General features: G+C 43.9%; 1 protein-coding gene across 1 annotated transcript in view; it reads right to left on the minus strand.

Moving 5' to 3' along the window:
* The window catches only part of LOC147707022 (adhesion G protein-coupled receptor F5-like), a 580,791-nt gene that overhangs the window by 342,760 nt on the left and 221,960 nt on the right, over positions 1-16,071 (minus strand). Inside the window, exons 6-7 of the mRNA XM_086926246.1 lie at positions 11,296-11,408; positions 5,037-5,095 (exon numbers count right to left, since the gene is read on the minus strand). Coding sequence (XP_086782372.1) covers positions 5,037-5,095; positions 11,296-11,408 — 172 coding nt within the window. The remainder of the gene's footprint in view (positions 1-5,036; positions 5,096-11,295; positions 11,409-16,071) is intronic.

The following is a 16,071-nucleotide window of genomic DNA, read 5'->3' on the forward strand; positions in this document are numbered from 1 at the left end:
GCATCCCCGAACAGAACCAATGCATCTCCTTGGCTGAACTGCTCATCCCCCAGTAGAATTAACGTATCTCTGCTGTAGCATGGATCCGAACCATCACAAAAGACTTGCATTGCCACTGCCTACTGCATCTTGGGAATGATGCATCACCTTTGGAACTTCTGCTGCATGACGCTTTTCCTGGCACATGCTCCTCTCATCCCTTGTCAAACATAATCTTAACTACATAACTCTACATTGCAGCTTCAGCGCTCATTGGAACCGACTCATTGTCTAAGTTGCACCTCGCATTCTAAACAGTGGACTTCACATTGCAAGTCCCGTAGACAGGATCCTCAACGTCAATGAATCAGGACTTCGCACCACATCCTTGCTGCACCTCAGAACTAATGCATCGCCTCAGCGGCAATACGCATCTTTGACGTAGATCCACTCAATGATCCGCAAAGAGAATTTAAAGTACTCTATTCTACAGGCCTAACTGGGTCCCTGTAGCCAGCCCGCACACCATTGTTGTTGGCGTGAACATGTGACTTTGTCCTTTGCTCTAGTCCAGCTCGTCCAGAAATCCCAATGGGCGTTTGCACCTGCTTTGTGCACCCCTGGGTAACTATGGTATTACAGAAGTGGACACAGACGCTTTTGCGGACCCTTCTGGAATACCAATAGCCCAAAAAGATCTAAAAGAAAGCCCTGCATTTGGTCCACTGTGCCGGGGATTAATTAGGAATTATTATTAGGAATTATTATTATTATAATTATTATTAATTATAATTATTAATTATTATTATTATTATTATTAATTATCCCCCTCCCCATTACTAGAGGAGTCCCACAGGTGTCAGTACTCTCTCCACAACTTTTCAACATCTACATGGAGCCCCTCACTACAATTCTAAGGAACTCCAACATCCCCTTTCACCTCTACGTGGACGACACACAACTCTACCTGGAAACCACATCGATCGCAGACATACACAGACTAAATGGCACACTCACAGCGGTCCAACATTGGCCTTCATCCAACCACCTCAAACTTAATGAAGAAAAGACAGAAGTGCTCCTCATCTCAAACAAAGTTGAAAATCCCTAAATTCTTGAATGGCTCAAAGCCTTAAACACCCTCAATGTTCCTCTTGTACCTACAACCTCCGTCAAATCACTGGGGATCAATCTGGACCCCAAACTGGACATGAAAGAACACATCTCTAAAACTGCCGAAAGTGCTTTCCTTAACTTGAAACTACTCTACAAACTGAAACCCTTCCTCCCCTCGAAGGACCTGAAACAGGCCACTCGGGCACTGGTACTCTCCAGGATTGACTATGGCATTGCTACTCTGACTGGAACAGCCAAATCTCACTTGGGTCCTCTGACTGCCACCCTAAATGCAGCAGCAAGAATGGTCACGGGAACTAAGAAATATGAGCACATCACTCCGGCTCTAAAGGATCTGAGATGGCTTTCTATTAACCTACGAGCCAGCTTCCGCACAGCTTGCCTCATACACAAAGCCCTGCATACAGGAAAACCGGAATATCTGGCCAAAAAACTCCATAGAGCCGGTCAGTCTAGGAACCTCAGAAGCTCCAACACGCTACTACTCATTCCTCTGAAATCACAGAAACGTAAAACATCTAACAGGTCCTTTGCGGGTAATGTTCCCAAGATATGGAACTCCATCCCCCCCACATCAGGATGACCGCCTCCTTCCCGAAATTCCAGATCATTCTCAATGCCCTCTTTCTTGAGCGGGTTGGATCTAAACGAGAATCCCTCGTCTGACTTTGAAAGATCACTATCTCCATGGTGACTTTGATAGATCACTATCTCCATGGTCCCAGAGAGAGCCGGATGACTCTCCCTTGATCTCCGCCATATTGTGCGCTTTTGCTGGTACTGTATAGACTTTTACTTCCTCATGTTCTCCCTGCCCTGCTTTCGACCTACTTGCCTTATTGATGCTTATTTGTATTCGATGTGAAGCCCTCTGATACCTTCGGGTCCAACTAGCGCTATACAAAACTTAAATAAATAAATAAATAAATAAATAAATAAAAGCTAGACAAAACTATAAATTAGCAATTGGGAAGAGAAAAGAGGAGTTAAGAAGCCTCGCATCGGATGACCTGGAGAGAGCTAGTGCTCTCAAGGATTCTAAATGACATTAGGAATATGGAATCGCTAATAACTGAAGACGCATGGGTAGTTCATTTTACGAAAATTTGTAATGCTAAGGGTGTATTATTGCATGACCAAAAAGAAGATATAGCTGTCAACCTCGCCACTGCGAATAAATGGAGTCTGTCCATTACGAATGGTGAGGTTGAAGATGCGTTACTGAAGGGTATTGCTGCAAAAGCCCCAGGGCCCGAAAGGTGCTCCGTTAGACATGTTCAAAGGTAATCTCCGAATATGGCCGCCGTTGTTGGCGAATGTTTTTAAATCAGTGATAGTGGGCCGCATACCTGACTCATGGAAAGAAGCCGTGGTGGTTCCAATATACAAGAAGGGTAGTAGGAATGATCCAATTTGCTATAGGCTTATTTCCCTAATTGACGCCTCATGCAAAGTCATGGGAGGGTGATTCTTACCCGCCTTGAGCTCTGGGCTAATGAGGCCGGCCCGATATCCCACGAAAGAACAATGCCTCAACCTGTCCCTAGTTATGGGTAAGTACATGAAAGCCAAGAGAGGATCGATCCACTTGGCCTTTATGGACTTATCCAGTGCATTTGACACAGTTAACAGGGGAAAGCTGTGGTTACTCATGGAAAAGATGGGTTTTGAGGAGGCACTTATTACCCTTTTGCGTAGGATGCATTCATCTTCTTCAGTTTCTATAAGCTATGGATCGGGTGGAAAAAATATATAAATCCATTGCATCCACAGAGGGTGTAAGACAGGGATGCATTTTGGCCCCCTTTTTATTCCTTTTATATACGAACGGGTGGAATTTTTTTTAATAGAGCAGCACTTGGATTATCCGACTGTAGGGGGTAACAGGGTTACCTTGTTATCTTACGCGAATGACACCGTACTGCTGACTTTAACGGCTAGCATTTAGTGATTTTATGACGGATTTGGATCTCAAGGTTAATTTTAACACCTTAGCTGCGTTTAAACATTTCTCCCCAGTGCTGCGCTGTCCATTAGAACTAGTGCTGAATGGACGTTCAATGGTCGTGCGCAGCACTGGGGAGGTAGCGCTGCTGACGACCATTGGCCGTCAGCAGCACTTAAGGGGTTAATAAGTCTTTTATTATGGTCTGTGGTCCTAATCACAAAAACATGAATATTTGTGGTAAATGGTAGAACAATTGAAAAGGTCCCTTCTTTTACATTTTCAGGGAATGTTTTTAATAATAAATTAAATTGGGACAACAGGATTGAGACTAGGGCCCAACAGACAAGTAGAACTATAGAGGGCCTATTTCGCTTTGCAGGCAAATTTGGTCATAAGCCAATGGCCGAAATACTTGTCTTATATAAGTCAAAATGCCAGTTAATTACAACTTATGGGGCGGGAGTTTGGGGAAGTCAAAAAACCAGCCAATTACAAATTTTGGAAAACAAATATACAAAAAGATTGCTGATGGTTCCCATTAGCTCTCCCTCCAAAGGTGGTTCCATCTCAGCACATTGCACTTTCTGGTGGCTTTTCCCAATCAGCTGAGCTGGTGTGAGAGACTGACTCCCTGTCCTTGTGATAACTTAGCCGAACAAAGAACAATGCACCTTATGCTGTTTTGCCCCATATATAAAGATATCAGGGCTCTTTTTATTATGCCAATCCTGAGGGAAATTGCCCCTTGTTCATATCAGGAAGGTTTTAATTATTTACTTTCTTTGTCCAATACCGTCACATGTTACACTGTGCTAAATTTTATTAGAACTGTTTTGTGAATCAGGAAAAATCATGAAATGTGATAAGCAAACTGGGAAATATGGCCTTATACAATTTTTATTAACTATTTATTATTACACCCTTGGTTTGATACAAAGAAAATGGTAGCTTATGGAAAACCCTGTGATGACATTTTATCTGTTGTTTTGGACATATTTAGTATGTGTAAAATGTAATATGGATTAACTTTAAGTACGGTTTGATTATTGTAACTATGTACTTTTATGATTCACAAGAATCGAATAAAGTTTTTCAAACGAAACGAAACAATAGCGCTGGTCCACATGAAGCTCCAGTGCTATCTGTAGGGGGCAGTCGCCAATTTGCATAGGGTCATGCTCCATGCAAATAAGGGAATCCCTTTGCCTCTGCACCTGCGCCGTATTACAGATGTGAGCGCAGAGGTGTCACACTGTCAGGGCTACCCCTGAGAGGAGTCTTTTGGAGGGCAAAAGGGGGTCACTTAATGCATTCGCCTGCATGGGAATCTCTAATCCTCTTTGAAAATGCAGTAGTGTGTCGCCTGCGTTGTGAAAATATGGAGAGGCCGTTTTTCACATAAATGTGCTGCCCCAGAGCAGTGCGAGTTGACGACGGCCGTGGGGTAGCACATTCCCTATAATGCAGTGCCTTGTCATTGTTTGCTCTGGGTGCACCTTTTAAAAGCTGCACCCGGCGCAAACAATGAAAATGCGCATTTAATGTAACATTTAATGTAATATTGTCCCTAACAGTACATACCTTACCATTTATTACATTTCATCAGGTCACACCTCCTGAAGTTTAACATGGCAAAGTTGTACAGTACTTATATTAGCAAGTGGATTTTGGTGCAAATTAATGTTATTCCCCAAAAACTTGGAATAGGTCGTATTTGTCACACCTGAAAAATAATGCACCCCGGGGTATGTTTATTTATCTGGTGCGATAAGTGCCACAAATTACAACAACATGGGAATCAGGGCCATCATTTTAATACATCAAATACCTTCTTACAAGGTAAAACATAGTCTGTGTTTACAAATAGGCCACATGCAGGGACTCAGAATGCTTTTTACATACATGGTGTACTACAGTGTCTGTGCTTTCAGCACTGCCACATGATATATTATCACGTAAATACTTTTCTTACCTAAAGCCAGTAACATATGCATATTGAAAGCCTGGTAGAGATCCGTAGGCTACAAGGTACTGAAAAAAACAGAAAATTAAACACATTGTCTTAAATATGAATCATGAAGGTGGCATGCAAGCACAAGCTTTACAAATATAGAAATATGCCAGGATAGCCATGCACAACATGGTAGTCTGCAGGCGGGAAGGTAATCCGTGTCCCCCATATACCTGAACGAGCTTACAAAATATCAAAAACACTGATTTTACATTTTACCAAAATACAATCTCCCCATCAACAGACCCGGCAGCTAACTCCTGATTTACTAGGCCACACTTTAATTCACGCTACTTAGTCCCAGTGCTTAATTTGTAAAATCATAAGTGCCAATTTTCTCGTCAGGAGGCCGCTGCAGCTTTCACCACACATTGCCCTGCTATGCTGCTAATGATTGTAACAATACAACTACAAACAATGTGACAATTCGGACAATTTCAGGCCCAAAGCCATAAAAATGCCATTGCATCAATAATTGGCCTTTGTTGTGGTCATCTCTGAATTAGGCAGACAGCGCCACCTAGTGGCAGGCAGTCACAAGTGCCGGTGCTAACAGTTAAGTGCTGGTGCCAAGCACCGGAAACCATCGACTCAAATTAAGCACTGTTTATTGCTCAATTACTAGTTTTCCGGTATTGGATGTAATAATTGTTACGCCTGTTAAAATCCAAAACGGAGGAGTTTGACTTTTTTTGGGTGCAGTAACTAACCCTTTTGAAAGTATTGCCCAAGAATAGGCGTTACAGTACATTTTTTGGTGTTTTCAAGTTCATTGGGACCATTGACTTGTACTCAGTCAGGAATGATGATCGATTATTGAGAATGAGTGAAAATTGTCAGCACTGTGTTTTCAAAAGCGTGAAACACGTGAACCCATTTCATGATGCAAGAATGTGATTGGTTACTTCTATCCTACCCCCTGCTGCTGTTAAATGGTATAGTGTTTTAGAGAACCAGTGCCAGATTCATAGATGCGTAATACTGTGCTAAAGAAAACACAAAAGCTTAGGGTACATTTTGCAAAGAAACCTTATACAATATTAAGTTTATGAATGTGTAACAGTATATCTTTGTAGCAGCTTAACTTTCCTAGTCGAAGACAATACATGGAGACAGGCGTAGTCTTACGCGGATGCAAATTAGATTTGCGCGTGCTACTGAAAATGTTTAGTTATAATTCCACATATATAAATATAATGTATTTTTACCCCCCCCCCCCCCCCTTGTGAACGTAGTAGTAGATAGAGCCTCATAAATGTGCATTTTGTAAGGACCATCAGCGTCCTCATGGGTGAGTAGTCGCACTTTATAAGATTACTGATTCATTGACTGTGTAATATACTCAGTAAATGTTCACCAGGCTTTCACTGCAAAAACATACAACTAGATTCAATCTGCCACAACTAGGACCCAACCGACAAATCACTTGAATAGAAGGTGTCTTGAAACCATAGCTCTTTTTCCCCTCTAGCTGCTATGTGTGGTGCCCAATCATCAAAATGAGAGCAAGGTGTTTAGAGAGGTCATTCGTGGAGGAGGATGGGTACTGTAATGGTTCACTCTGGGGAATTTGTTAATCCACTTCTTAATATACTCTGTGCAGCTGTCAAGAAGGCAATGGTGATTCGGCTCCAGACATGATGAATGCCCCAGGTGCCGAGTGTGCATTGTGTCGGAAATTAAGAGGAGGTGGCAGGATGATAAGAAAGATGTGGAAGAGAAAATACTGGGGTCCATACAGCCATTGAAGTTACCGGCACCAAAGCCGGGGCGCCTCTTACAAACTCCCTTGAACAGTAAAGAGTGCACATTATCTATTACACAAATGCTAAATAACCTGGACATTCACAAGACCACAGAAATATAAACCAGATTCTAGTTTCCATGGTAACCATGTCTCCCTCCACTAGTTTGTCTATGACTAGTTATCCTGCCTTCTACAGCCTGTCATCTCTGCTTCCCTAGTTGCCTTTTCTCATTCTCTCTCCCCCGGTCAGACCCGAGTCTCTGGACCATGAGGTCACAAGCACCACTGAGCTCCCTCAAAGTGAAAAGTTCAGGGTCCAGAGTCATCAGCACTTGGGAGAGGCCAAGTCTGCCACAGAAAGAGGCCTCACCTAAGTTTATTCTTTTCATTGGGTAGATGTTGCATAGCAGCCAAGCGGTGAGTCAAGGAACAGAACACAATGATCACAGTTGCAGTAAGGTATGAATGAATAGCCATGATTTTCCAAAGTCAAATTTTAGACATGTCATCCTTAGGGTGGGCTTCTCCCAGCATTTTTCCTGCTTACCTCCACTTTTTTGCTGTATATTTTTGTTGGCCTTAGGACTCAAATCACTTTTTCACTGCTAGCTAGTGCTAAAGTGCACGTGTTCCCCCCCTAAAATATAGTGACATTGGTATATGCCTGATTGAGATATTTAGTTTACTTATATGGCCCTTGTAAAGTGGTATGCCATACGCCCAGGGCCTGTAATCTAAATGATACTAGTGGGCCTGCAGCACTGGTGAGACCACTAACACAAGTAGCCTTTCAAACCTGTCTCAGGCCTGAAATTGCAAGGCCTTTGTGTGCAATTTACTGCCACATCGAGTTGAGATTTAAAACCATTTGCCAAGCCTTTAACTTGCCTTTTGTTACAGATTGGTCACCTCTAAGGTAGGCCTTAAGTGCAGTGTGTAAAAGGTTGGACATGTAAGAAAGCAAGCTGGTTTGCCCCTGCGCTCCTGCCAACGACTCGAAAAGACATGGAGGAACAGCAAAACCCCAGATACACACATCGCCTACAGAACAGCCACCACAGCACACCAACAACTCATCAAATACACAAAGAAGAACTTCCTCCAAGACAGAATCCTCATCAACACCCACAACTCAAAATAACTCTTCTCCATCATCAAGAAATTTGCCAAACACGGCAGCGAAACAACATACGTCCCACCCTCCCAAGACCTCTGCAACAGACTCAGCACCTTTTTGCACCTCAAGATTGAGACGCTCTATAACAACTTCGACAACCAAGAAGTCTGCATCTCTCTGGCCCCCACTCCCAGCGATGCACCCCTACAGACCCTGCTCACTTGGACCCGTGCACGACAGAAGACACCTTAAAGGCCATTAAGAGTATCCACTGTGGAGCACCCTCAGACCTCTGCCCTCCCCACATCTTCCACAGAGCCACCACAGCCATCGCACCGGAACTACACTGGACGATCAACTGCTCTCTCGAAACCGCCACATTCCCCGATGACTGGATACATGCCGATGTCAACCCCCTCCTGAAGAAACCCTCCGCAGATTCTATGGCCCACAAGAACTTTAGGCCCATCTCCCTGCTTCCATTCGCAGGCAAGGCCATCAAAAAGGCCATCAATACCAGCTACCAAACTTCATTGACACGTCCTGGACATCTCCCAATCTGGATTCCGCAGCAACTACAGCACACAGACCACCCTACTCACTGCCACCAATGACATTCACTCCCTCCTTGACCAGGGCCAAATGGCAGCCTTCATCCTCCGGGACCTTTCAGCTGCCCATGACAACTTCTCCCATCGCACACTAGCCGCCAGACTCCACTGCGACATGTAAACGCTCTGGGAAGCGGACTTCGGGGGTCCACACCAGACCCCCCTTCACCCTTAGCCTCACGAGTCAATCACAGGAGGGACCCAAGGGCCCCCCCTACACATGCATGTACATGCGGTTGGCACAGACTCGTCCCCACTTGTGCCCAAAGTACCTTTTTCGGCAATGGGAGCCTATGTACCCATCGTACAACAGGCTTTCATTGACTTCAAGGGGGCTCCGAGTGACCCGTGTCCGTCAGCGCTTGTTCGCATCGTACTCGGGCGCTCGGAGCCCCGGAGCACAGTCAGCCGGAAAGCCCTCCGGATCCGAGTCGGACGGAGCCTTCTCCCAGCGAGATCGGAATCGGTTCCTATATGTTTAACATCAACATTTTTTTCTCAATATTTTTGCAATTACCTGTTTAAGTATAAAGAGTCGATATTTTTGCAACCTATATTTTTTTATCGAATATTTTTATATTTATATATTTTACATCGATATTCTGTCAGTGAACCACACATTGACAGGAGAAACTGTGGGCTGTCAGGAGAAATCACCACTTGGCCTTTGCTCTGTTATGCTGATCTGCTTTGAAAGACTGCCTTTTCACATAATAAGGACCCTGTGTGCTGCAGTGCTGTCTACACTCCTGCTTTGGTGCCCACAGTTATCTCCAAGGGCTGCAGCTGAGCTCGTCCCTGTCCTTAGGGATCTCAGAACCATCAAAGACCACCCTTCCTACCTCTGCCATTGAACTCGGCACCTGGGAAGTCTGGCCAGAGGGCATTGATCACATTCAGCGAGTCTAAGGCACCCGTGTTCCCTCAGCACATGTTGAGTGCTTTTGAAGGGCAGTGCTCATCAAGCGCTGCTTAGTTAGTCAAGACCGGGTGACTCGAGTAACTAAATGGGCGCCACTGCGCCAAAGAGTGCTCTATGCCCAATCCCAGTGTGTTGGGAAGGTTTTCCTGGAGAGATGATTTAGCAAGGCGTCATGAGTAGTTGCCCTTCGTTTTCTGTTTTCTATAGTACAGTGCGTGTGAGCCGCTCTAGTCTGGGACCGCGTCTGAAGGGCGGAAGCTTTAAAGGACTCAGTCCATGTGGAGCGCTTTTTGAATTCCTTAAGGATGGCAAAGGTTGCCACATCACCAAGCCTAGCCCTGTGACCCCTCCAGTGAGGGGACTGTGACAGACCAGTGGTTCAGAAGGAGCGCCCTCGCCAGAACTCACTATGGGCATTGACTTAGACCCGGTTCCCCTTGATTTTGGCATCACTCCACATGCCCAGCAGGAATCTGAAATGGGTAGTAATGCAGGCCCGTGAGCGAGGCCCACTGACATTGCTCAGAGGGTGTGCTGCAGGAAGGGGACCTGCATGCAGGTGCAGCTGCTGGGCTTCTTGTAGCTGCAATGCGTCTATGCGGTCAGCTCCCTCGTTTGTCCCCCCTGTGATCCTGCACACCAGGGACACCTGTTCACTTCAGTATTCTCTTATGGGGGTGGGGAACCTTGACCGCATTTTAAAAAATCACTGAAATTACTGTATTCACGAATGTAGGTGGTCTGGTAGCCTATGTGTGGGAAACAGAAGTGCTGTATACCATGTATTAGGAGTTCAGGTTGCTGCTCCTTATATCTTTATGGCATGGATTTGTGATTTCTGGGCTGTGTCCTGTTTTTCTGAAATTGAATTCCATGACCTAAGTATTTACTACAAGCTTCTGATGTGCTTATGGTGATCTTTTTATGATTCATATCTCTGCTTTCCCTAACCTACACTGCAGCATGTTATGCCCTGATGCCATGATATGTGTAATTTTTTGTCTTGCACTGACAGGATAATGAGTATTATTTCAGGATGTACATTGTATGCTCCGTGATGGTGTTTTCATGATGTGCGCACCATATAAGTCTTTAGCTTATTGCACTAACTGTGATATTATGACAAATGCCTAATTGGCAAAATAATTATTGGTTTATGTGGTTTTAGTCTATGTGTATGTGCAATACAGAAACTTATTTTTATATAAGAGTCTTTTTGTGGTGTATTTATTGTGTCACTGGTGTGTGTGTTTGTTACGCAAATGCTTTACACATTGCCTCTGGGATAAGCCTGACTGCTTGTGCCAAGCTACCAAGAGGGAAAACAGGGGTTATCTTGGATGTGTAACTTTTTTACTATGAGTACAGTGGTGGATTCTGCCTGGCTTGGATGCATATCCTAGCCAGTCAGAAACCCCATTTCTAACAATGCCTTAAGTAAGACCTCATCCCTCTGGAATTTACATGCTTATACAGCTCTCAATTTATTTGAAAAGTCCAGTTTCAGGGTTCTAGCATGATCCACCAGCCATTATTTTGCATCTGACTCAAAATGTATTAAAACGCTAACAACGAACACATGCAATCAGAGAGACAGAGTTGCAACCTATGTCCTTGTGTGGTCTACAGAAGGGAATGTATGTCTCTCTCAGGCGCAGGTCCAATCTACTGAAATTCACCCCTGTATTTCATTTGGATTGGGCAAAAAAAAATGCATGTTAGGATGATGCCCTCAAATCAAATCCCAGGTTCAATCCTTGAGGGCAAATCCCTGTATGTCCCGTAGACCTGCAAAGTACAACTTAAACAAACAGGATACTTACGGAATCATTCAGGTGCTTTTTAAGCTCTTGATATTCTTTAGATGATGGATCAGCCATATTCTGGTCATATTCTTTTATGACTTTCATTCTCATTTTTCTGGTCACTGTTGGACCTGGAAAAAGGCAAAGTAACTATGTATCACTTGTCCATTTATACTTTAATATACAGTAATCTGCAGTACAGGTACATTTGGCACATTTCAAAACATTATTATTGCTGTAAAGCATTTTAAAATATTGGTGTTGTGAAGCAGTGCATGAATGTTGATTAACTTATATAGCAGGGGTTGGCGAAAGTGACATCTTGCACCCTTGAGTCCCAGAGTGACATCACAGGGTTATAAATAACACAGAATATACAGGGTTCTCATAGTACTGAGACTCTCTGCACCTACTGGTGCCTTCCAGACCTTTCAGAACAAGGGAAGTAAGGGTAGTGCAAGGGGTACTAAAGAGAAAGCTAGTGGTAGGAGCTGCTGACCCAGGCTAATCCTGTATACAGAACACACTCAGCTAAGCACTGTTAGTCTGCCAGCGCTTTTGTTTGCCTGGAGTCTATTTGTAGACATCAGCGGCCAGATGTATCAATATTTGACGCAGTTAGAAGCAGCAAAGGAACTTGCTGCACTGCATCAAATTGAGAGAGCAGGAATGCACCATATTTGCTTTCATATGCCATATTCCTGCTTGCTTTCTGCATAGGCACACTGTGTGTTTCCTAGCACCAACACAGGCAGGGTTGTTTTTGTGTAGGGAGGTCCTTCTACAGTTGAAAACAGGCTGTCCCAGGTATTACCTTATGAGCTGATCAGAGAGAGAACCTTTTAGAGGAGGGCAGATGATTGGAATGTTAGTGGAAGTGACCTGTCAGGGTATGCACCTGCACTCAACCTTCAGACTAAAACATGTGTATATAAAGAAAGTAAAGAGAATTGGCAGAGCCATTACGAAGCTATTGATTATCGAAAGCCGTTTGCATGCATCTCATGCACAAATGCACTTTATCACATTAAAGCCTTCCCTATTGGCTTTGCCAATGCTGGCAAAAAATACAGCAACCAGGATTTCTTTCTGTGAAAAGAATGCATATACGATATAAAGTACTGAGGGCCTCATTTATGAAAGGTTTTGCATCGCTGCGTGAAAACAGCGATGCAACACTTTTAAGTGTGCCCTTCTTGCAACACCATGGATGTGTTGTATTTACTGTAAGGCGCTCCATGTTGCAAAGATTTACAGATACATCAGTAGGTGCAAAAGTGGTGCATTGCAGGGGTGTGGCTGAAAACAGACGCAACTCCGGCAATGTATCCTTTCCCATGGGGCAAGCTCCATGTGAAAGGGCCTGAGTCATTCCTTATGACTTTTGTGAGGCAGGCGTAAGGATTTGACAAAGTGGCATCCTAGAAGCGTTGCTCTAGGTGCCTTTTCTGCGCCTGAACGCCCACCCTGCATATTTCATACATGTTGCAAGTATAATGTAGCACAGGGGTTCACAAAGGGATGCATCTGTCTACATGCATCACTTCGTAAATATGGCGCAGTTTGGCAAATTTTTATACTGTCGCTGCATCACAAAAAGTGACGCAACGGTGGTGCAAGGTACTCATAAAAAAGGCCCTGAATGGGATAAACCAGATAATGATTGGATGTACTCTTCAGGTATAAAATATCCCTTTATGCATTGCAGTGGCAGCACTTCATATCAGGAGGATGGATACACCAAGTGCTTAATTTGTAAATAAATGAATGCCAGTTCCCAAAGCTCTGCTCACCTTCCCAGGGTAGGTGCAATTAAATGTCAGTCAGTGCACCCGATGCTAAAGCTGTGTAGCATTTAAATCACTCCATACCTCTTTCCTCCATTTCCAGTCACTCCCTCCCCTTTATCTCACTCGACCAGGTTACAGCTTTCTCCTTTGGTCAGTTGCGGCTGGCACTGCTCGAGGTGGGGGGCCAGGTAGGAGTAAAATAAAGAAAATTAAACTTATCTCCTCACCGCGTCTCTCCTCGTCGTCCCTCCATTCTGGCCAGAACAAGAAGAACTCAGGCCCCCATAAGCCAATCACAATGCTGCGGTGCAGCATTGTGATTGATCTGAGCACCATGGTTTAGCACTCAGATGGGGATTGGGAGCCTGGGGTTGCTCTCCACCCAGGCTGTAATTCAAGCTGGGTGGAGAACATGCAAAGTGCACATGACTGTTTGGCCGGCCAGAGACGGCGGCAAAACATTCATGTGCACTACAGAGTGCCCACCACTCCTCTCTCTGCTCCTCTGTCAGCAGAACAGTCCCACTCCACCTGCAAAGCTGCTACCAGGATCAAATACAATGATAATAACATTTAGTTCTTATTTTATTTTCCTTTATTTACATTGCGAAAAGCAGTGGGTTGACCCTCATCAGAGAATAAGCCGCTACTGCCTTTGGTGGCGGTTATTCCATCTTTCTCTTCCTTCCTTTTTCCTCTTAAGTTGTTTTACTTCCCTTGCTCTCAGTAAATGCCTCATGGAGATAAATAAACGCTGTCCCCAAAAATAAGTGTTGGTGGTCCCCACTGGCTCAAATTAAGCACTGCATGTAGCCAATAACATGAGTTAAAAGAATAGTACTCCTCTGGCTGGAGCGAGAGGCCAGTCAATGTATATTTTGAAGAATTGCTAATATTAAGTCAAGTAGTCAACTGCACTGCCAAGTTTGATGTAAATTATGGAAGAAAAAGCAGCAAAACTCAAGAGAACAACCCCTCCCAGCAGCATTCAGCCCACTCATGCCCACTCACTATATGCCATTTGCCATAAACACAAATGAAAGCATGTAACAGGAAATTAATATTTAGTTTCAGCTGTCACATCCCATTGTCACCAAGCAAGCGAGTGTCACTTCCACAAAAGACTGGTCACATGAATTTGCTTAAGTGACTAACACATAGGAAAAGCAGACACATCGTAGGATAGATACAGTGACAAGTAAAGATGTCATTTGCTGGAAGGAAGGTGTACTTACTAAATCGTTAGTTGTCTAGCAACACTTTGTAGAAGTACATAACTATGGACCAACTTTATGTGACACTTCACCTCCACTTTTACATGTGCTTCCAAAGTCATCAGTAAAGGTGGGAGGCTCAATCAGATATGATGACAAATCTGTAGAAGAGGAGTTCCACATGAAGCAAGTCACATCCCTCCATGGAGACAGGGTGTGGGCAGCTCTCAGTATTTCTAGGGATGCTCCCCACTCAAGGGTTGTTCAGCAAGGCGATGCAGGAAGACTTCATGCTTGCGTCGCTGTAGGGTTGGCCAATAACCCAGGGTGGCACTCACCGCTGAGTCTACAGGTATTTGGGACTCACAAAAGAGCCAGTAATTAATATTTCCTTTATTGTCATGGCAATAGTAGTGCACTCATTGTTAATGTCTCCCATCTCTTTTTTTAATCAGGAATATGCCTTACAGTTTACACTAATCAGCTTTCTGACTCTGAGTACCATGTACTGGAAATGCATTCAGCAATACTGATTTTCTCATCTATTGCTTAGGGAGTGAATATGAACAAAGACTGTATAAATATGGCAAATGATATTTGACACGAGCATCCTTAAGGAAATGAGTTGAATGCATGGAAGTACACTCCGGTACTCTGTTGTGCTCAGCGTAGCCCCAGGGGTAGCGCCATGCCGGTCACACACCATGCACACATATTGATGAGGTAACAGCATCATTGAACCTAGAGCAGCTTCAATTTCACTTGTATTTTACCTCTAACCGGTTTCCCATCTACCTTGAGATAATTTGTAAGTGTCAATAATGGTGATGTTGTATATAATTTCACCAGTGATGCCAACGAATATGTCATTTGTGATGTCATCTGTAAACTTGCATGAGTGCATGAGCTGTGCACAGGGGGCGGCCATGTTTTTTCATAGAAGGGCTGCACATGACACTGCTGCTCAGAGGCCCAGCAGCTGGAACCATGTGGAGGGCTGTCATTCTGTTTCTATGGTTTTCAATCGTATGGCTAGTTCACAGTTTGCTAAACCAATATATCTGATGAAATGTAGCAAATATGCATCAAAAAGTACAATTAAAAAAATTCTACATTCAGTAAATTGAATAGTATTTACTATGGGTGACTCTTTTGTGCTTCACTCATTGAAAACATCAGGCATTTCTTTCATTAGGGATGGAACATGAGTGTCCCGAACAATGTTCCCTTTCGTGATTAGAAAGTACACATCCATATTAACAAGGGATTTACTTCATGAGTCTATGTCTTCATGGTTCTGGCATAACACAGAGGGACCTGAGACTGGTCTGCTATGGAGACTGATAAAACAATTGAATGAGTAACCATGTATTCAGCAGCAAACTTTAGCTTCAACTCTGATGGTACCATCAGTTCTGAGGCTGCGGCACAAGCATCGTGGAGGGCATTATGTCCTGGACGGTATCGGTATTTTAAATGCTTTTTTCTTGTCTCAGAAGATTGTCGGTGACCACGTGTCCATTGAGGCACACTGTATCATATGCAGTGTGTCTGCTATGGTATACCTTTGATTGCCGCGCATCCAGTTTTTTGCATCATGTACTGAATGCTCTTATGGCACAGACATGTTTTCCTGGTGCAAACAAAGACCACTGACCTCCTCACTATGCATGCTGACCTCCTCACTATGCATGCCGAGAAAAACATGGGGCTAATCTGAGATTTATTTCCAGGGCTGCTATTGGCTCGCCGCCTTGTCTTGTCCTTTGGACCAATCATATTTATGCAGC

This window comes from Lissotriton vulgaris, chromosome 6 (genome assembly GCF_964263255.1).
Source record: "Lissotriton vulgaris chromosome 6, aLisVul1.2, whole genome shotgun sequence".
NCBI classification, from domain to species: domain Eukaryota; kingdom Metazoa; phylum Chordata; class Amphibia; order Caudata; family Salamandridae; genus Lissotriton; species Lissotriton vulgaris.